At 35.2% G+C, this 20,650-nt stretch overlaps 3 protein-coding genes and 1 long non-coding RNA gene across 9 annotated transcripts; 2 read left to right on the forward strand and 2 right to left on the reverse strand.

Moving 5' to 3' along the window:
- Window positions 1–1,674: 1,674 nt before the first annotated feature.
- On the forward strand, window positions 1,675–5,878 carry LOC120071313 (D111/G-patch domain-containing protein). Of its 5 annotated transcripts, none has more exons than XM_039023508.2 (9): window positions 1,689–1,791; window positions 2,628–2,690; window positions 2,976–3,054; window positions 3,227–3,413; window positions 3,854–4,008; window positions 4,257–4,400; window positions 4,515–4,618; window positions 4,740–4,899; window positions 5,371–5,878. In XM_039023508.2, exons 3-9 carry the CDS (start codon window positions 2,986–2,988, stop codon window positions 5,449–5,451), a joined length of 900 nt encoding a protein of 299 aa, XP_038879436.1. In that variant the 5' UTR covers window positions 1,689–1,791; window positions 2,628–2,690; window positions 2,976–2,985; the 3' UTR covers window positions 5,452–5,878. The 5 variants fall into 5 exon arrangements, with proteins under 5 accessions (XP_090166924.1, XP_090166927.1, XP_038879436.1 ...); XM_090310799.1 differs by lacking the exon at window positions 2,628–2,690 and adding an exon at window positions 2,198–2,313 and having other exon boundaries at window positions 1,694–1,791; XM_090310800.1 differs by lacking the exon at window positions 1,689–1,791 and adding an exon at window positions 2,203–2,313.
- A 6,399-nt stretch (window positions 5,879–12,277) lies between these two features.
- On the forward strand, window positions 12,278–13,830 carry LOC120070585 (uncharacterized). Its single transcript, XM_039022390.2, has one exon. The coding sequence runs from the start codon at window positions 12,554–12,556 to the stop codon at window positions 13,535–13,537; it is 984 nt and encodes a 327-aa protein (XP_038878318.1). The 5' UTR covers window positions 12,278–12,553; the 3' UTR covers window positions 13,538–13,830.
- A 1,938-nt stretch (window positions 13,831–15,768) lies between these two features.
- On the reverse strand, window positions 15,769–16,173 carry LOC150038096 (uncharacterized). Its single transcript, XR_016527758.1, has 2 exons — window positions 16,087–16,173; window positions 15,769–15,954 (listed from the first exon to the last, which is right to left on the reverse strand). It is a non-coding gene; the product is annotated as an uncharacterized LOC150038096 (long non-coding RNA).
- A 55-nt stretch (window positions 16,174–16,228) lies between these two features.
- On the reverse strand, window positions 16,229–20,486 carry LOC120071193 (uncharacterized). 2 transcript variants are annotated; one of them, XM_090310877.1, is made up of 5 exons: window positions 20,074–20,357; window positions 18,713–19,018; window positions 17,836–18,489; window positions 17,589–17,754; window positions 16,229–16,843 (listed from the first exon to the last, which is right to left on the reverse strand). In XM_090310877.1, exons 2-5 carry the CDS (start codon window positions 18,777–18,779, stop codon window positions 16,648–16,650), a joined length of 1,083 nt encoding a protein of 360 aa, XP_090167003.1. In that variant the 5' UTR covers window positions 18,780–19,018; window positions 20,074–20,357; the 3' UTR covers window positions 16,229–16,647. The 2 variants fall into 2 exon arrangements, with proteins under 2 accessions (XP_090167003.1, XP_038879241.1); XM_039023313.2 differs by lacking the exon at window positions 18,713–19,018 and having other exon boundaries at window positions 20,074–20,486.
- Between the last annotated feature and the right edge of the window lie 164 nt (window positions 20,487–20,650).

A 20,650-nucleotide genomic window follows, 5' to 3' on the forward strand; every position in this document is an offset into this window, starting at 1 on the left:
AAATCGTTTGTAACACTTTGCAACTCTTATAACAATTACAAAGTAGGTTGTATCGGTAATATCACTAAGATAAAACACCCAACCTTATCTATATACTTTTAAATTACTACTTGAACATGATCCACTTATATGTCTTCCACATACTGTTCAAGTTTCATAAAATAACCTTGGATCTTTCTTTAACAGATAATTGCATATATAAGTAATCAACCATTATTTCAAATAACAAATTAACTACGAGGCTTTGGGCATATATCCCAACACTCTCTACCTCAGTGGCATCAGAAACATCATCCTCACTCAAGGTTCTAAGTGTATCAACTATCAAACTAAGTTGTTTATATTAATAATATGGTTTAGAGCAGCCTCAATATCTACCACTTGAGGTTCAAGCCTATCCAACCTTTCTAACTCCTCTCTACAAAACCTCTTTACTCTAGACTCTAAGACAAACTTTCTAAGTTAGTCTTCTAAAGAAAGTTTCTCCTCTATTGGGATTGGACTATAGCTTACATAATCATGGGAAGGGTAGCTCAATGGGTAAGGGTTTAGGATTAAAGGATGGTGGTGGTGGTGTTGGACCTAAGTTAGGTTGGGATAACCCATAATGACACAAGTAATTATAAGTCATATCATGCAAACATCAAATAAATCAACGAAAAAATGACTCAAAAAACAAAAATCAAACAAAATGCAGAAACAAGAAAATAAAGGAAAAAAATTAATTTCCATCTTTAATTAAGATTAGTCAAATCTCATAAATATTAAAAGAAATAAAAGGTTAATTTTCTAGCAACAACACCAAAAACTTGATGAGAGTGTAATCACACATGTCAAATTAAAATATAGTTAAAACAGTATTGACCAAGTATTATCCTCAGGGAATCAGTTTGATAATCTTTTAGCTATTTTAGAGATCATTCCAATTTTATTTAGGGGACCAACTTGTGATGAAAGTAAATTAAACTAATCTAAGCAAATAAAGTGATCAAGAATGGAGATTTTCAACAAAGAGACGTTCTAGGGAATACATTTCATCAATGGAATTACTAGACACGATTGTTTTAACTCTTCAACCAGATAAGAGAACACCTAGATCTAGAAGTCTTTGATCTGAATTGTCCCTTTTGAAAACAATCGTTTCTTTCACTTAATTACTAATTACTAATAACTTGAAACTAGACAATTAAGTAAAGGCTTAAAACTCTTCATCAACAATCTCTATCATTATTCCATTAACTTTACCGTTACTGTTTATAGAGAATGATGGTTTTACAGTATGAGGATTATGAACGGTCACATTTTCTATTATGGTTATCTTTATCTTTACCATTATTGTTTGACCCTAATGGTAACAGGAATAATAAATGCGTCAGATTTACAATTTTAAGTAAATGTGATTAAAAGCAATCTAATAACATTTGTGATTGTGACCCATTACGATTGATATATCAATCAAATTTCATTACGATTACACCAATTTTGATTATGGATCGGTAAACATGGCTTTAGTGATATCTCAAAATCATTATGGGAGTTTAGCTATCCAGACCAAATTCTCCAAAAAAAAAAAAAAAATTACCCCTAATCATTTGGGCCTATTGATGCTGGGCTGACAGGCCACGAGGTTGGGCCCAATATATATTTTGTTTTTGTTTTAAATTAATTGAGCAGCCGTCTCTCTTGTTGCCATTTGTGCACGAGGTCCGTCGCATCGCAACGCAGCTTCTCAAGGTGCTCGTTGAAACAACCAATTTTCCATCTTGTTGACCTAATTTCTCTCAATTTCTGGTACTTTTCCACTTACAATTCCCTTTGATACTGCCATCAATTTTTCTTTCTATGTCGCCGACGCCATTTGTTTGGTCCTGTGTTCGTCTAGGGCTGTGGAATTTCATTGCTTTTTCTACTTCTTAATAAATTAGTTACTTTGATGAATTTCCATTGCATGCTTTTGAGGAAAATTGTTAACTTCTGATTCCTCCTTCATGGTAGTTTCGATTTTACTTCCGGCTCTCTGTGCGATCATTTATGATCATGGGTTTGTACATCTCGTTGTAGCCAATTAATCTTGAAGAGAATTTGTTGTGGAAGAATTGGACGGGGAACGTATATTTCCCTCCTCATCTTCCTTATTCTTAACTGTTGAAGCTCTTCCTTTTCTTGTTGTTGGCTGTTTTTTGTATGCCCGTTGTAGATTCGCTCAATTTTTCTATAAAAGTATGGTTTCGTTAAGGGGGAAATAGGGATATTAAGGATCCACGACCAGATTGCCCAAAGACCCCCAACACTACAACCCTTCTGCTTTCGGAGGTTATTTTCTTGACAAAACCTTCAAACCTTCAGGTTTATTGAATAAAGCTAGAATCGTGCTGAATGTTAACTAAAAGCAACCGCATAATGAAATAAACAAAAAATACAATCTTTTTAACCAACTTCAATATTGTGCTTGCTTGAGATTCTGTTATATGCATCTGTTTTACTAGCAACTTGCAAGTGCTACAATTTTGGTGTTCCTGGGATGTAACAACCATGGGTTGTCCGTTTGGCCATTTTGGTCAACTCATGATGAATATTTTAAAAACCATTGATAAAATTGATCGTTTTTTTATTTTTCATGTTTGCAGTTTTCACAAAGTGCTATTTAGAAATGACACAGAAGTGGATTTGACATATTCTTCTCACTCAGGGTGTGTTTGGAGTACATTTTCAAGAGTTTAATTTAAAAAATAAGTCATTTTGGAAAGAAATTAGAGTGTTTGACAACCACTCAAAATAGCTTTTCAAGTTTATTTTATTCAGTTTTTATCAAAAGTGTTTATATAAAAATTAGTTTTTTGAAAAACACTTTTTTCTCAAATCAATCCAAACGGACATTTAATTGTTTTCATTTTTACTTTAGAACTTTCTAACCTGTTATTCTTGTGCTTCAAATTTCAATTTGTAATTGTAATAACCGTATGATATAATTATAGGCAATACAAAATGGATTATCGGGGTTACAGTAGTAGACTGGAAACAAACAACTCAAATAAAGGCTATGCTCAGGAGCAGGTATGAATGAGTGATCATGTCAAACTGGAAACACTCAATATATGTCTATCTAAACTTCTGACTTATGAATTCTACTTCCCATTTTAAAATAATAGTAATAATAAAATAATAGGAAGTATGGTTTTGTGATATTTAATGTTTCACATATTTCTGTCTTTGGTGGGAATATTAGGGATCTCTTGCTGATGACTTTATAGATGATTTTCGCTTGCCCATCAACCATAAACCAACAGAAAATGTTGATCTTGATAATGTGGAACAAGCATCATTGGACACACAATTAACTTCATCAAATGTGGGATATAGGCTTCTCCAGAAGATGGGCTGGAAAGGGAAGGGACTAGGGAAGGATGAGCAAGGTATTGTGTTTTTCTGGATATGAAACCCTGCTCTGCTCATTCATTGTGCAATCTGACTTTTAGTGTATTATTTTCTATAGTTTTGCTCATGAACCTTAGATTCTCTAAGTATTTAGTGGTCTTCTCTTTGCTTTCCCTCAAAGACCTTGCATGCAAATGTCATCCGTTTGCTTTATATTTCACTCTGGATGCAAGTAGGACTCATTTGGTAGTGCTACCTGATATGGCAGAAATATATCCCTAATTTAGGTGCTTTTTAGAAGTAGAAATTTTGAACTTAAATAGGAATATAAAAAGAAAAAGTCCTCTTATGGTTTCAAAAATCTTCTCGGTTATTCTTCTTTCAAATATAGTTCTCTGAATGTACATCCAAAATTAATCCTTAATTGGTACTTGTTGGTCTAGCGTTTTGAAAATAATAGGAACTTTTGATGGTGTAGGAATTATTGAGCCAATAAAATCTGGAATGAGAGATCCCAAACTAGGAATTGGAAAACAAGAAGAAGATGATTTTTTCACTGCAGAAGAAAATATCCAGCGGAAAAAGCTTGATGTTGAGGTGGAAGAGACAGAAGAACATGCCAAAAAGCGGGAGGTATGTCATTTTTATCATACAGTTGGGAAAAATGAATAATTATTAGCTAAGGCTTTGAGGTTGATGCTTTCCTCTTTCTGAAACTCATATCAAATAGCAGAAGGCAGCATATAGCATATATGCCTGTCTTTTAGCGGGAATGGTATATCATAGGGGACCATCAACTTTGGAAGGTCTTCAGATTTTCCTGCAGTTTTTATTACCTGGTGGCTTCTACTGCCTGCTTCGTGCACATTATGAAAATCCAGGTTTTAGCAGAACGTGAGGAGAAGATTCAAACTGAGGTCAAAGAAATACGCAAGGTTTTCTATTGTGATCTTTGCAACAAACAGTACAAATTGGCAATGGAATTTGAAGCTCATCTCAGCTCATATGATCATAATCATAGAAAGGTAGGAAATAGTTCTCTTAAGTAGTCGCTGTAGCAAAATCATCGTTCTCCTTTCTTTCGTTGGATGTCCTTTGAAGTTCCATTGAATCTAAAGCATTGTTGGATGAGATTGCAGCGTTTTAAAGAAATGAGAGAAATGCATGGATCAAGCAGCCGAGATGACAGAAACAAACGGGAACAGCAACGTGAAGAGAGAGAGATGGCAAAATTTGCTCAAATGTATCTCTTTTTTCCCTCACTTTTCTTTTTTCAAAAAGATCTTTTTTTATTCCCATTTTCAGTTTCTCTTTATATTTTCATTTTGTGTGATTTTGTTATATGTTCTTTCATGTTAAAATAGTGCGGATGCCCGTAAGAAGCAGCTGCAGATGCTGGAACAACAAGAAACAGCAGCCGAGGCTCCTGTTTCTACTGAACTTAGAAATGCTACATCACTTGCTGATCAGGATCAGCGGAAAACATTAAAATTTGGTTTCTCTTCTAAAGGTGGCACCTCGAAGGTAAAGCTAAAGCCATAATGAAATTACAATGTGACAAACAATGATACCATTAGACCTAAACTAAGAAGATTCTGCTTGACACGATCTGGCATTCTTTGTTTATAACATCTTTTCGTAATCAATTCTGAATTTTCTTTTTTCTCTTCCTTTTCTTTTTATAATTACGATTGATTCTGAAATTAATTGGGGCTTGATTGCTCATTCTAAAGGTGCCACCCATCTACATGATGAGTAATGATAATGAAGTATCTGGTACATCTTTTGGAGTGTTTAGGATTCAATAAGTAACCAGTTAGCAGAATATCCAGTTCCCATCGGAGCAAAGCAGCTCAAATGTTCCATGTTTGGAACTAATCAAGCATTGCTCATGCTTTCTTCTTTCTTCTTGGGATAGAATTTGTCTTCTTCATGGTACTAGCAATAGGAATTGAAAACTCCTATCTAATTTATTCCGGACTTGTGTTATTGCAGAACATTTTTGGTGGAGCCACAAAGAAACCAAAAGTAGCACCCGTAGCTTCAGTTTTCAGGAATGATAGCGATGACGAATAGCAAAACAGTTCCCAAGTTGCATCTTGTATCAGCATTTTGAGGGTTGTATCTTCAAGGAACATCTTCTCGCCCTTAAGTTGAGTTCATGTAATCTCATGCCAATAGATAGTCTTGTTTAAACTTGTTACTCACTATTAGACTGTTAATTCATGTATCAGCTACAAGTTTGGTGTCAATCTTGTTTTCAAGCCAATTTAGTCTGATGAAGAGATATCCATACAAGTATCATACTCCAGACAATATCCTTAGACAAACTTGTAGTTCTGATGCGTTCTGTTATTATAACTAGATCTTGCAAATGAGACTGGATAATATTGTAATCTTAAACCATTGTCGAAGTTTGTTATGTCACAAGTCTTGAGAATATGTATTTATACTGGCATGGATTGATTACTATTCAATTATCTTATTCAAATTATTCATAAAATTAATGGCAGCCACTTTGTTTTTTACACAACTTTATATGTGTGTGTGTGTGAATATTCTTATTTAGATTAAACACAAATTATTTGTAAGTTTACAATGCCTGTTTAAGGGTTTGGATATTTACATGTTTTCTTCATGATAATTGATATTAGTTTAAACCACCCCAACTTACAAAATAATTTTCAGTGAGTTTAGAGTTTAAATGAAGGTTGAAATATCTTTTTGGTCTGAAGGTAATGTCTATATTTAAAAATTAATAATAATCCAGAAAAAAACTACCTTGAAGCCAAATTTTGATTGAAATTCATGAACCATGAATTGTTCAATGTTTAACATGTGCATTAATCAAATAGTAGCGAGAAATTAAATTAAGGTCAATATCGCAAAGAAAGAAATCAATACTAATGCTCTGTGTTTGTTTTGGAGAAAAAATTATGAGACCGTGTCTCACGTCCTATTGACTTGCAAGATGGCCAAGTTTATCTGGCTTAAGTACATCCCTAACATGTAGCGCCTCTTTGTGGTGTATAGGTCTGATTGGCATCCTTCAGAGCTCTGGGGTGGATGGTTGAAAAGCTTGTTCTGCGACCCAGCTTGAAGGAAAGCGAGTCAAGTCAATGGTGCCTCTCGCCTGAACGAGTGGAAGTTGAATGCTGATGTATCTTGGAACAAAGATAAGAGAAGTGACAGCGTGAGGTGGTCTTTCCAAGGATTGGTCTATCAAATTTTTAGAAGCTCAAACTATCATCGAGGGTTAATTTTCCTCTCTTCTTTTCCCCTCCCTTGTTCTGGTGGTTGAATCGGATGTTAGGGAGATGGTTAATATGGTCAATAACTGCTTAGGTTAAGAATGCAATTGATGAATTTTATGCGTTAGCAAGCCAGATGTTTCCTTTTCGTTTTACCTGCATGCTTGTAATAAGGTTGCTTACTGTGTAGCCCGCTTTGCTATTGGTTTTGATAATCATGTGGATTTTTTTTATTCTTCCAAAAATGATGGTCGTAGTTAGGCTACGAATTTGCCGAGTTGGGTATTGGATGAAAATAATGTTGACTTGGTGTTTCCCTTGCCTCCTTGATTGGCATTTATGAATTACCTTTTCAAAAAAAAAATCAATTTCTTTTCAACTCATCCAACTTTTTCTCCTTCTAACTTTTTAAAATTGAAATTAAACGGTCGAAAACATAAAGAAATCTTAAAAATTTCAAACCCTCTAGCCTTTATACATGTTTATTCATCTATTTTCTCGTCAACTTCATCACGCGGTTGATTCTGCTCTTTCTTTTGTGTTCTACATAATCTTATTTGTATTAGAGTTTTTCTTTATATTTCCTCCCATCAAAGAATCACCCTCTTCTTCCTCTTTCACTTGTGTTGTGCTAGATGATTAATCCAAATACTCCAATGCAATGGTTGATGAATCGTAAAAATTGCAAAGTTGAATTCTACATCATGTTAATTGACGAGGCTTAATCATCTGCTTTGCATCTTCTTGCTTTTAGGGCCCAATGAAAGATGAGTTTTTTTTTTTTCCTTCTTTCTTTTCTTTATGGTATGCTGCCCCGCGAGCAAGGACCAAGAGAACATAAATAAACCTAATATAATGAATATCCTTTGCATGTCATCTTCTCATCTTTCTATTTATAAATTGTAACTCATTTTGACGTTTTTAATTTCCCATAGAATCTCCCGGGCTTTTCTAGCCACTCTTGTTTTGTTTTCTTTATCTTCTTTGTCTAAAAATGGTTTTCTTTCTTACTCCCATAAAGCTTCCTTTCTGGAATCTTAGCTCTTTTCTTACTTATTTATTAAGACTACTATCACTTTAGAATTATAAACCAAGCCTATTGATAAAAATCATAACATATCAAGGTCGTATCCCTAGAACAAAAAGGTTCGTCATACAATTTCAACGATTATAAAAATAAAGGAGTATATTCCTCTCCTTTAGTGTCTTTCCACTTCTGTTGTATGAGAACAAATACTTACCCCAATTCTTTTGAATTCTGGCCTGATTTATCCCCACTAACCAATTAAGGTATTCTTCTATTATACATTCTCACATGTCAACTCTGTTTGTTCCATCTTAAACTTAACTCTTCCTCTAGAACCAAATGAACCAATGACAAGAACCAAATGAACCAAAGTCAAAAGTATAGGCACAAATAGTATTTAAATGTTTTTTTTTTCAACAATTGCACTACATAGCTAGGTTTGATCAAACTTGTTCTTGGTCGACATTCGTCTTGACATTGCCCGTATGTTCTTCTTGGTCAACATTCCTTGGCATGTTCAAGCTAGGTCTAAGGACGTTTTCTCTAGTAGAGTTAAGTGTTGTAGCTCAATTCTTTTTCTTTTTTTTTTCTTTGACAATATGTGTGGTAGGGGAATCAAATCTCTAACTTTGAAGTTGATAGTACAAGCACTATGTCACTTGAGTTATACTCATTTTGGCCACTTTATATTAAATTTCTTCCAACTTAAAAAGAGATATATTAAAAGCACACATATTTTATATTTTATGTATAAAATCTTAATACTTTCTAGATGTATAAAGTGTTAACAAACTTTTTCCTATTTTCTTTCATTATTTAAATATCTACTATTATTTACAAACTCTCAACTCTTCTTTTCAAAATTTTAAATAGTTGATATTTATAATCATGATCTATATCTGGGACCTTTAATATTAATATTGTTGTTTTCAAAACTTATTAGAGAAATATTTTTGTTTTGAAACTTATTAGAGAAATATTATTGTTTTGGGAGTTTGAGGCTAGAAATCGAGGGTTGAGGATTCGATTAATGTAGAGGTCAAACGTTGAGAACTCGAAAAACAAAGAAAAACTTGGAAACAATATGATATTAGGGTTGTCGAAGGTTGAAGTTTAACCCTCGACAAGGAAAAGAAAATCTCGCTAATTTTGTGATGAGGATCTCGCTCTAGAAGGAAATCTCGCTAATTTTGTGATGGTGTATATTAGGTTGTCAAAGGTTGAAGTTTTGACATACATAAGTCGAAACTTCAACCCTCGACAAGGAAGATAAGTGGGTGAAGGAAATCTTACTAATTTTGTGATGAAGATCTCACTCTAGAAGGAAATCTCGCTAATTTTGTGATGGGAATCTCGCTCTAGAAGGGAATCTCGTTAGAAATGTGGGCTGAATCTCGTGAGCATCGCTAGGAAGACAGTTTGTTAAAGCAATGCTTGAGGGTCTCGCTTGAGCGAGATCCTCATTTTTTTTATTGTATATCCAATTTTCTTTATTAAAATATTCTTTTAATTAAGTTGTGGAATTTACTAGCCTCAAAAGAATTTACTTAACAGTGTGGAATTTACTAGCCTCAAAAGAACATTATTAAAATATTCTTTTAATTAAGTTGTACATTATTTTTTTAATTAAGTTGTACATTATTCTTTTAATTAAGTTGTACATCATTCTTCTAATTGAGAAACAAATATTTTTTTAATTGAGAAATAAATATTTTTTTTCCAGATCATGGCTTTAAACCCAGGACCTGTTGATCTCGATGTTTTGTACGACCAGTACATTCATCGATCATCTATTGTATGACGAGATCATACTATTGGAGAAATATCTTGCAGGCGTTGAGAGGTAGTTCTCCAGCCCACTATCCCACTCCACCCTCGAATACTACTACTATTGCACACATCTGGATTCTGTGGGATTGCCAAATTAGGATTTATTCAGTTGGACTGGCATCTAATCATAGCCTTGGTCGAGAGATGGAGGCCCGAGACGCATACATTTCATATGTCTGTTGGAGAGTGCACTATCACTCTACAAGACATAGAAGTCTTGTTGGGGTTACCTGTTGACGGTGAGCCGGTCACCAGAGTGATGTACGATGTCTGGTCAGAAGTTTGTCAATTATACCTTGGTGTGACCCCACCTGCCGACAAGATTAAAGGATCGAGGTTAAGTTTAATATGGTTAGGAACACAATTTCGTGAGCTCACAGATGATGCAAACGAGGAAACTGTCATAAGATATGCGCGAGCATATATACTACAAATGATGGATGAAAGTTTGTTTTCAGATAAATCAAGTCATTTTGTTCACTTGATGTTCCTGCCACTATTAACTAACCTCCATGATGCAGGGCGGTATTCTGGGAGTGGAGCATGCTTGGCATGGTTGTATAGACAACTATGCAAAGCAACAAGACCTGAGGTTCGAGATATAGCTGGGCCTCTCATACTTTTGCAACTATGGGCTTAGGAGCGATTTCCAACAATGGCTCCATAGCTACAACATGTTAATGACACTTAGTTAGTTGGACGAGCCTACGGTTCTCAATATGTTGTTTTAATTCAATTTAATTTTTATATCACTAATCTAGTTAATTTAAATTCTAAATTATCAATTTAAAAATTTAGGTGGAGAGACAAATTTTGTGTGACTAGGACAACCACACATGTAGTCAGCCAATATTCTCTAATATAATATTTTGTGTTTCAGGTTATTTGGGAGCCGTACAAAATTATTATGCATACTTTGCCTAATTTTTTGTACGAATATCAAAACATATGGCAGACGATGAGTCCTCTCATATGTTTTCTCATCAGTGAGTGGCATCTTCCTGACAAGGTGATGAGACAATTCGGTTTTCAGCAGGATGTCCCATCTCCTTGTAATACTGAACCCGTACTACATGATATTGACCTAAGGACTGGAGATTGGTCCGAAAAAGTTGCACATTCGGTAGTGCGATGGCACTATCGTGCAAGATTTATTGCAGTGGGGGTTTCTCTTGAACAGTTTGACACAGATGTCACTCCAGAATATATTCATTGGCATAATAATATCACAAGGTGCTACGTCACTCGTCCGGAGCAACTGTGGGTCATCTGGTAAATGAATTAATATTATCTAATTATTTTTAATTCAAATTTATTTTAAATATTGTCTAATGGTTTTATAATTCACAGAGATCGAACAACAGTACTCCGTGAGGTTGCGAATGATCTGAACCAGGTTCTTGCTATACGTAGTGACAACCAAAGCTATATGGAGGAAATTCATTATATGTATGATATACCTATTATTCCTCCACCAGCTCCTAGACATAGAGGACCTGTTCGAGAAGAGGATGAGTTTGATGAGGTTGCACATAATGTGGAAGAGTTGCCCCCTATGATGTAGACGCAAAGTCAAACTGATTATGTTAGTCTGATGATGATGATGCCAGCATTTGGTTCAGAACATTATGACTCAGAGGTTGGTCCTTCGTCTTCATACGTGCATGGACATGTTCGGGGTTGTTTTATATTATGAAGCGCCTGCAGAGGTACCAGAGCAACATCAAGAAGAACCCGAGCAATCTCAAGTTCGAAGTCAACAACGACAACCAGCTCGAAATCGACGACGTCCGCCTTGTGGGACACATTGATTTTTGTAATTATTTTTATATAAATGAGATATTTAATTTACATTTTTTTATTTTTATGAGATATTATTTTTTTAATTTATTTTTTTTAGAGTTTAAATAAAATAATAAAATATTTTTAGAAATTATTTTTATAAAATAAAAATTAAAAAAAAAAAAAGAAATGAAGAAAGAAAGAAGGTGGAATGTGTAATAATTAAAAAAAAAAAAAAAAAATTGTACGGATGACCCAAAAATTGAAGTGTACTCTTGCTCTCTATCAAAATCTCGCTATCTCGCTCTCGCTCTCAAAATTTCATTCTTTTTAGAGTTTAAATAAAATAATAAAAAAAATTTATAAATTATTTTTATAAAATAAAAAATTAAAAAAAGAAAAGAAAAAAGAAAGGAAGAAAGAAAGAAGAAAATTATTTTTATAAAATGAAAAATTAAAAAAAAAAAAAAGAAAAAAGAAAAAAAAAAAGAAAGGAAGAAAGAAAGAAGAAGGTGGAATGTGTAATAATTAAAAAAAAAAAAAATTGTACGGATGACCCAAAAATTGAAGTGTACTCTCCCTCTCTATCAAAATCTCGCTATCTCGCTCTCCCTCATAGTCTCGCTCTCTCTCATAGTCTCGCTCTCTCTCATAATCTCGCTCTCTCTCTTACTCTTCCTCTTTCTTACTCATTTTGGACAAGGTCGAATTTTGAACCCTCAAGTTATTAAAAAAATAATATTTTTACAAATAGTTGAAGATAATAATATTTTTCTAATAGTTTCTAAAAAGACAACATCTTTTTAATTTTCCCTATATATCTGTCTTGTCTTGGCCAACTTTTTATTTTGTTGACTTAAAAACAGATTGAAATTGTGGTGTGATAAGAAGACAATTTTAGCAAAATAATTTAAAATATAATATCAATTTCAATTTATAACTCCAGTCAAATAGGAGGAAAAAAAAACATGGCCATATTAATTTTATGAAATTCAAAATACAAAATAAATAATTAGTTTTTTTTTTCCAATTTTTATTAGAATATTCAAAATGGTTTCGTTGTCTTCTCCAATAGTGAGTGCAAATTTGCAAACCCTAATTTGAATTTCTCTGCAACTCCACACAACGAGTTTCCCCCTCCTTCAACTTTTGAAACCATAACTGAACAGAGTCAAAATCACCGCCAAACCCTATCAAAACCCTCTATTCCCTTCTAAGGTTGATTCCGCCATTCTTTTCATCTTCGATTCTTACCCTTATAGGGTTTTTCTTTATATTCCCTCTCCCAATGAATCACCCTCATCTTCCTCCTCCACCTTCCACCCCAAATCCCCCTACGAAAATGCTGAAGGAGTGTGGTAATTGCGGCTCTCAAGGTCGGTGGATTCTGCATCACGTTCGTATACGAGGCATTAATCGTCGGCTTTGCACTTCCTGCGTTCTTCGCCTTCATCCCAGTTCGTTTTGCCCTTCTTGTTTCCAGTTCTATGATCTTTCCGTGTCTCCTCATCCTGTCAATCGTTTCACTTGCTCGAAGTGTTCTTCTATTACACATTCTCACTGCGTTGTTAATCCGGCTTGTCCCGATCCTCAGCTTCTCTCGTCTACTACCTCCTCTTATCTCTGCCCTCCCTGCGCCAAACCCAATTTCTCTTTTTTCGATTTGGACTCTAAACCCCGGATTTCTCCTAAGTCTATTGACAGGAAGACCGCCGTCGTGTTGCTCTGTGCGGCTAAGATTGCCTCTGCTTCGATGGGGAAGGCTGTGATTGTGGCGCGAGCGGATGCGGAGAGGAAAGTGAGGGAGGCGGCTATGGCGAGGAAGAGAGCCAGAGAGGCTCTTGAGCATGTTGGTTTTCTTTTGGCTAGAGAAAGAGCTAGGCGTAAGGAGGAGGCGTCTATGGAGGTTTCAGGTTCTGGGAATTTGGTGATGAAGGAGAACGAGAGGAATAGGAACTTGGGTTCTATGGTGAAAGTGGAGAATCCTTTTGAGGTCCCTGCAGTTTCAACTTTGAACAACACTGGTAGTGCTTTAACTCAGAGGAGGGAGAGCTTAAATGGGTTTGTGAGACAGATGTCTATGGTGAAGAACGAGGTGGCTGCTTCCATGGAGGAAGCTGTAAGGCAGAAAAATGTTGAGGCTGACCGTTTACAGAGTAATAACAACATTGGTTTAAATGAGAAGGAGAAGTCTGGAAATGAGAATGAGAATGGCGAAGTTGAGCATGTGCAACATGATCGTATTGGAGGAATTGTTAATACCACAAAATAGCCTTTTTGATGATACAGAGCCAAGAATTGATCACATCATTGTTTCCTTGGTCTTTTGCAAAATGATATGGTTCTAAAGTATAAAAATTTATTAAGTTATTTTCGTATGGGTGTGACTTGGCTCTTTTTAGGAATTCATATAGTGAGGATATTACAATGCCTGTGAATTTTTTTCCAGATATTCCTTGTTGAGATTTGGGTGGTCTAGAGTTTATCAGAATTCTCTTTTCAAAGGCCCCTCCTTGCATGGTGTAAAAAATGTAGATTAATTGAAGTTCAACATTATTCTGTGTATCTGCGAGACTGTTACTTTGCACATTATTGCAGCATTCTACTGCATTCTTTTCTTTTAGTTTCCTGAAACCCCCTCTCAACTTTGATGAACTTATACTCTTGACATTCTTGAGATAGTGTTATAGTTTATTTTGCTTCTTTTGTCTCAAGATTGGTGACTGTCATAGAGAAAATGACTCAGAATTGTGATGGAATGAATTGGATGGGGGTTTCCATTGTCTCATTATTGTGATGTTTTAATGCTTTGGATTGTTTTTTTTTTCATTACTTCTAGCTGCCTTCAGTTTGTAGCATGTTTTTGTTTTCTTTGCATTAAGCTGAGATTACTTTTTTGTGATCAAAACCAAATATCAAATTCTTTTTTGATATTTGGCTGTATGTTGAAAATGTGAAAAAGTATTTTAGGTACCCAAAGAAGCATTTCTTTTGATATTGAGAAGGAAAGGAGAAAGAGGCACCATACAAGAACATGTTGTGATCAAGATTTACAAGAGCAGTGTTTTCTGTAAAAGATACACCATTCTTGAAGATCTTGTGAAATACCTTATGACATGCGAAGAATTTGTTTTTCTTTTAGATTCAAATAGTAATGTTGAGAAACTGTTAGTGTTGTCTTCTGCAATTGATTTAATTCCCTCTCATTTTGGCTAAGTTGTTTGACAGATGGTGGCAGCTGTATAGGCAGATATGGAAAAGGTTTGATAAATCTCAAGTGCTGCTGGTTAGGTGAAATGGGTAATCAAATGATTTCAAGTTAAATGAGTTGTCATGATTTGGAATCCAATTTCCAATTCTTGAAGTTGGTGGCAACGGCTAATTTTGTTGCTGTACTGATCTTTATTCCTTCGATTTTTTTTTTTTTTTTTTTTTTTTTTGGGGGGGGGGGGGGGGGGGGGGGGGGGGGGGGGGGGGGTGGTGTTTAAACTTGGAGGCAGGAGTTTGCTTCCTTATACTTGAAGCACATGCGTCTACTGCCCAGAATTTTTGAAGCCCTCCAAATGGGTATGATGAATAAGGGGTCTTTGGTTCGTAATCCAGGAATTCAGTGAATACATTTGGTAGAAAACCGAAATTATGTTTTTGAAACCTGTTTTAGGATTTTGTGATCCAAAGAATATAAATTTTGAAAACAACATTTTTATGTTTTCTTTGAATTAGAATTAGAATTTTAAAATTTAAAATGTAGAATTATATTACATAAGGTTAAAAACATTTAGAAATATAGTATGTCATGTTATAATTTAATTTAATTTTTTAAATAAAATTAAAATATTTATTATGTAATATATTATAAGTTAAGTTAAATTTCAAATTCCGTTCTTATGGTTTGGATAAAGTTAAAAATTGGTTAATATGGTTTGATATAACTTCATATATAATCTCTATGGTTTGTTAAATCCTTTTAAACAATCCCTACCATAAGGTTTTGTGAAGCTTTTATCAGATCATATGGGGCAAATTCTAATTAATCATAAGACTTAAATTCTAATTTCTTCGAGACAAAAATTTCAATTTATCCTATAAATTATATATGATTAGAAAATAATGATTTTACACTTTTTAACATAAACTATGTTCATAAATAAATTATTAACTAATATTTAATGGGTAACTAACAATTAGTTTGTAAATATTTAAATTAAAATCTAATTTTTAAATTCTACTATCAACACATCTGAAAACATGAAATATAATTGTTTTCATTTAATCTCTTGTTTTAAAATTTCTATTTTTAAATTCTCTCACCAAATCTGTTTAATGGCACTTCACAATCATTGCCGTCACATGCTTGCGTGGCCGCCCAAGTCCCAAGTTTTCTGCTTCTCAATCATCAAATTATATCCACTTCATTTTGGAAAACATAGTATTTGTATTGATTTAATCTCTATGTAAAAGTAATTTTAACCTAATCTTTAATAGAAGTATTCATATCACAGCTATCTGAAAACCAGCTTTCCATTACTAACTTTATCAAAATTAGCTTTACATTTTCAACTTAGTGTTCGATTACAAACATAGAGAACTTGTTCCTCATATATAGATTTGTTGTTTCAAATCCCAGCCCTTCATTCTTAGTCGGAACCAACACATCTTAAACAAACCTACTAGTTTGCTTCAGATAATCTGACATCAAGTTGAAAATTATTTAGAACTTTAGAGATTAAATAGTTTATTTTGAACTCCAAAGACTAAATAGGCATCAATTTTAAAATTTAGGAACTAAAAGTTTGGTCCAATTTTAGTTCATGTACTCACATCACATTGATGCTTAATGCTCAAGTCATCGGTCTCTCTAACCTCCTTCCAAGTATTCTTGTTGGTTGCTGGAGAAGAGGAAGTCAACTAAATAATTTTGAAACAAAAATTGAGCAACACACATCATGCAATTGTAAACTCATACGTAAACAAACAATAAATTAATCATTAAATCATACAAAACATTCGAGACTCGAACATACGAATTTCATACTTCCAGGCCAGCTATATGTCTGTTTCTTCTAACCAAAATTCTAATTCTAATGCACTATGACCAACAGCAATACAAATCCCAACAATATTCCCAAAATCTAGCATTATATTATATTACAGAGTCTCAAAGTTGCAAGTAGCTAATACATCCTATATTTGATGTTTACACAAACAAAAGCTCAAGCAAGGGCAGTGGCAGTGGCAGTGCAATCTGTAAACGTTGACTCACCTCTGGTTCCTTTTCTCCTCCAAAAATTGCAGTCATGGTGGAACTGGGCGGCGATTCTGAAGCTATGAATTACGAGGGCCTTTCATGTACAGTAGAAGGAGAAGAAGTCGGTGATTTCATTACCAGTCCAGAGTGATTATTAGGCGAGTGATCAAGGAAATGGTCAGAATGATGCAACAAGTAAAGGGTCTCAATCCAGCCGCCATGGATATTGAGGTGCTTGAGCTTGGAGGAATCTCAGTTCCGAACCCTGTTGTGCTGCCTATGCTCGAAGCTGGATTGTCTGTGTTAAACACTCCAGGAGGACTTCCATTTCTGCACCAAGAACATGGATGATTAATTTTTCCTCCGATAACCCCCTTTTCAACTAATAACTATTGGATTTTTTTTGTTTTTTTTTTTTTAATTTAAGCTTATAAACCTCCTACGAGTTTCTTTGTTTTTGATACTTTTAGATTGCTTTCAAAATCCAAGACAAACTTAAAGTTCCATGTAATAATTATTTGGTTTTTTTATTTTTGATGTTTGAAAATTAAACTTATAAATACCATATCCAACACCATTGGTTTCTAAGTTTTGTGATTTGTCTACCCTTCAGAGTGTTTTCAAAATCCGTTACAAATTTTAAAAACTAGAAAAAAATAGTTTTGAGGAAAGATGAAAATCACAACTAAAAAGATATGAGAAAGCAAGCACAATTTTCAAAAATCAAAATGGTTATCAAACTAAAACAAATAGTTTTTCTTTAAAAAAAATCTTTTTGCAATTTGACTATGAATTCATATTTACTTGGGAAGATGAAAATCATGGGAAGAATAGTGAAAAATACAAGCATAACAAAAACAAAATATGCGGAGGTATTAAACCATCTGAGTTAAATTCTAAGAAAAAATCATGGGAAGAACATAAAAAAATGTTGAAACGGAAGATTACAAATTAGATAAATCAGATGAAGATATATTATAAACTATCCAAACGTGTAGTTCAAACCTATGAATTAAAAAAGTCTTAAAACTTTTTCAAAGAATTCAAAGGCATGAGAGGCGAACAGAGCACGTACTCTGGCATGCCGTTCCCTAAGGGTGAAGACGTTGTTGGGTTCGTAACTGTAGTTGGTGAGACGGTGATCGGCGCTGTTGTTGTTGGTGTCGGCGTTGGAACCGACGGCGTCATGGATGCCGGCGTCGCAGAGGAAGATGATGATGGGTAAATGCAAGAGCCAGTGCCTGTTACAAGAAAAGAAGATTAATTGCGAAAAAACAAAGGATCAAGTGGGGGATTGAGAAACAATGAACATCTTCACTTACTTGGATTGGAGTTGGTAACCATTGCAGATCCTCCAAAGTCGCAGCTTGTAGAGGAAGGATTCTTCTGAAAATAGCTATTGAATGCAAAAGAAGCGTGATTTTCAAGTGTATTTGGGTTGTAACAGCTTCCACCTTGCTGGATTTGAGAACAGTCGGCCGCTCCAGTGCCACAGGCGTAGTCCAACGCCGACTGAAGAGCCATCTGCGAAGCGCCGGACCTGGCCACGCACCAGCTTTGTCCTGGAATTACCGGTGCGTTCGTCGTCGCCGGAGGAGACACCGGAACTGGGTTTGTGGCGGGTGTTAACCCTGGAGCGCCACCTGTCGGAGCTGGATAAGTGGTCACAGGGTTCGTTATGGGCTGTACTCCGGGGACAGTAACCGGCGGCGCAACCGGATTGGTGAGCGGCACCGGAGAGTTAGCCGGAACTGTGATGGGTGTCGTCAAAGGAATGGACACCGGCGTGGCAACAGGGCTCGACGGAGTGACAGTGACAGGGTTGGTCGAGGGAACGGTGATGATTGTCGGCGTGGAGGTGTCCAGGGTTGTCGGAGAATTTGTTGTGGCATCGTGAATTGTAGTCCGACCAAGTTCAGTGAACTTCCATTGCAACTCCGTGGAACCATTTTCTTCCACTACCAAATGCGACCTACCTGCAAGAATGGAAGAATCAGAAGCATTCAGAAACAGAACTGAAACAAAACCCCTTAATTTTTTTTTCCAAAACAGGAAATGCCATTAGTGGGAACAAAAGAAAATGAAAAGTTTAGATTCAGAAACTGTAACTCGCAGGAACCAAGACAGAATCAAAGCAGAAAACGACGAACTGAGCTAGATCTATAATCTGTTCTAATTGGAAGACAAGAAGTTGCTTACCAGAAGAGCAGATGGCGAGGAGAGACAGAATGGAAAAGAAGAAGCATTTGGAAGCTGTTTGGGCCATTTTAATGGTGGGAGGTTATAGTTTTCTGGGGACAAATGAAGAGACCCAACTGGATTCTTAATGGGATCGATTTAATTTAGGCATTGCTTTTAAAAACAACGAAACCAGACAGGAAAAATGGTGTAAAAGGAAAGGACTTATGAGCTAAACATGCAAAGTGAAAGAGAAAGAGAAAGGAGGGAAAAGGGAAGGTAAAGGTGAAAAAAGTAGACAGATGACCAAGTTGCAAATGCTTACGGCTGCAATATAAAAGAAAGAAAATAGATTATTAATAAATGAAAGGGAAAAAATGGTTACTTTGTGAGCAAGGATGATATTGGAAATGTTGCTCTGATGACAGTAGAAAAAGGGGAACAGCCTCCATACTTTTTTGCTTTTTCCATCTTTTCTCAAAAGATAAATAACCTCAAAGATAATAAAGTAACATTCAACCATGGCACAACTACAAGAGAAGAAAACATGCATGTGCATTTGTACACACATGCACCCATGACTGCAACTAAGCTAAGGTGATTCCATTCTCTTCCCTTTCCAAGTAATCACAACCCTTTTTTCTCTCTTTTCTCCAACCTAATTTCTTTTGAAATTGGGAGCAAGATAATCAAACTAAAGTTTACCAGTTAAATTGATTAAACAATAAGCTAACAACCATTCCAATTTCCAACAAATATATATACAAGATATGTTTTCTCAAAATCCGACTTTAAAGTCCAAAGAAGATTAGATATTAAAGTTGTCTCTGGACAGATGCAGTGGAGGGGTAAAATAATATAACTGGATACAAATGTGTTCAGCTCAGCAAAACCCACAAAGCTAATAGTTTATTAGAGGTGGAAAAGAAAGAAATGAGAGAATCAGATCGACATGGAAACTGGATTAGGATGAAATGATGCAGCCTTTGGCCTTTTGAGATTACTTCAGGAACAAGATTTGACAGCCAATATTGGAAAAATGAGACAGAATGGGCAGAACATCTGAGTTTATGCAGAGTGCAGCAAAACAAAGGGAAAAAAGAATACACAAAATCATCCAGGCTTTGAAACGAGGTTGATGCTACAAATGCTTTCCTAAGTGGCTCAAAAAAAAGGTTTTTTGCTACTTTCCACAAACATGGAGGTCCTGTTGCGGCTGGTGATGGTGGAATTAAGATTTAGAATATACAATGGGAGTGGGGACAATGCATGTGGAATAACCTGTGCCGCTTTGGTTCTTCGTATCAATGGATCAAAAGCACCTGTCTGACTAGACAAAGCCGAAAGCAAACACATTGCATTTAGAAAGAGAGTGCTCATACCGTCAATCATCTGTTTTATATTTCTCCATGGGGCTTTCCTGCATAAAGCCGTACGCCACCTTCTGATACCCAATTCCAGAATCATAACATGTTTCAAAACTAAATCTCAAACTTGAGAACAATAATTCAAATGCACAGTACACTAACTCAGAAAAGGCATCCAAAATCCCTAAGAATATTTCAGAAAACAAAAATGAAAAGCTAGCTTTTCAAAATAATTCTCCAGCAGTCTCTGATTTAATACCCTTGCATGCAAAATAAATCCATGGGATAGTCGAGAAATTGCATGTCAATTTCTTGCCCATACACATTAAAAGCAGAAATATCAAAGATGATAAAAAGAGCACGGTGCTTTTCCCTGCCCAAAATTGGAAACTAAAGAAATATGAATCCTTGAGAGTTGAGCCTATGCCACGCATATGCCTGATTCTAGTAGAAGATAAAATGGTAGTGGTTTGCCAGCACATCTTCAGATGATGTTCTAACAAAGACTGAAATCGATTGGCTTAGAGAGCACAAATTAAATATGATGCAAAACGTGATATGATGCACCCTACTTTATACTAAAGCAAATTTA

The sequence above is a fragment of the Benincasa hispida genome, chromosome 2, assembly GCF_027475165.1.
Source record: "Benincasa hispida cultivar pf3 chromosome 2, pf3_genome.v1.1, whole genome shotgun sequence".
NCBI lineage: Eukaryota > Viridiplantae > Streptophyta > Magnoliopsida > Cucurbitales > Cucurbitaceae > Benincasa > Benincasa hispida.

Bases quoted from the DNA above. Each gene is read 5' to 3' on its own strand.
- LOC120070585 (XM_039022390.2), top strand. From the start codon at position 12,554: ATGAATCACCCTCATCTTCCTCCTCCACCTTCCACCCCAAATCCCCCT.
- LOC120071193 (XM_039023313.2), bottom strand. From the start codon at position 20,158: ATGATTCTGGAATTGGGTATCAGAAGGTGGCGTACGGCTTTATGCAGG. The intron at 17,755-17,835 runs GTAAGTGAAGAT...TTCTTGTAACAG, and splicing joins GGTTACCAACTCCAATCCAA to GCACTGGCTCTTGCATTTAC. The intron at 16,844-17,588 runs GTACGTGCTCTG...TTCTTGGTGCAG, and splicing joins TTAGGGAACGGCATGCCAGA to AAATGGAAGTCCTCCTGGAG.
- LOC120071313 (XM_090310798.1), top strand. From the start codon at position 2,986: ATGGATTATCGGGGTTACAGTAGTAGACTGGAAACAAACAACTCAAAT. The intron at 3,414-3,853 runs GTATTGTGTTTT...TTGATGGTGTAG, and splicing joins ACTAGGGAAGGATGAGCAAG to GAATTATTGAGCCAATAAAA. The intron at 4,900-5,370 runs GTAAAGCTAAAG...GTGTTATTGCAG, and splicing joins CTAAAGGTGGCACCTCGAAG to AACATTTTTGGTGGAGCCAC.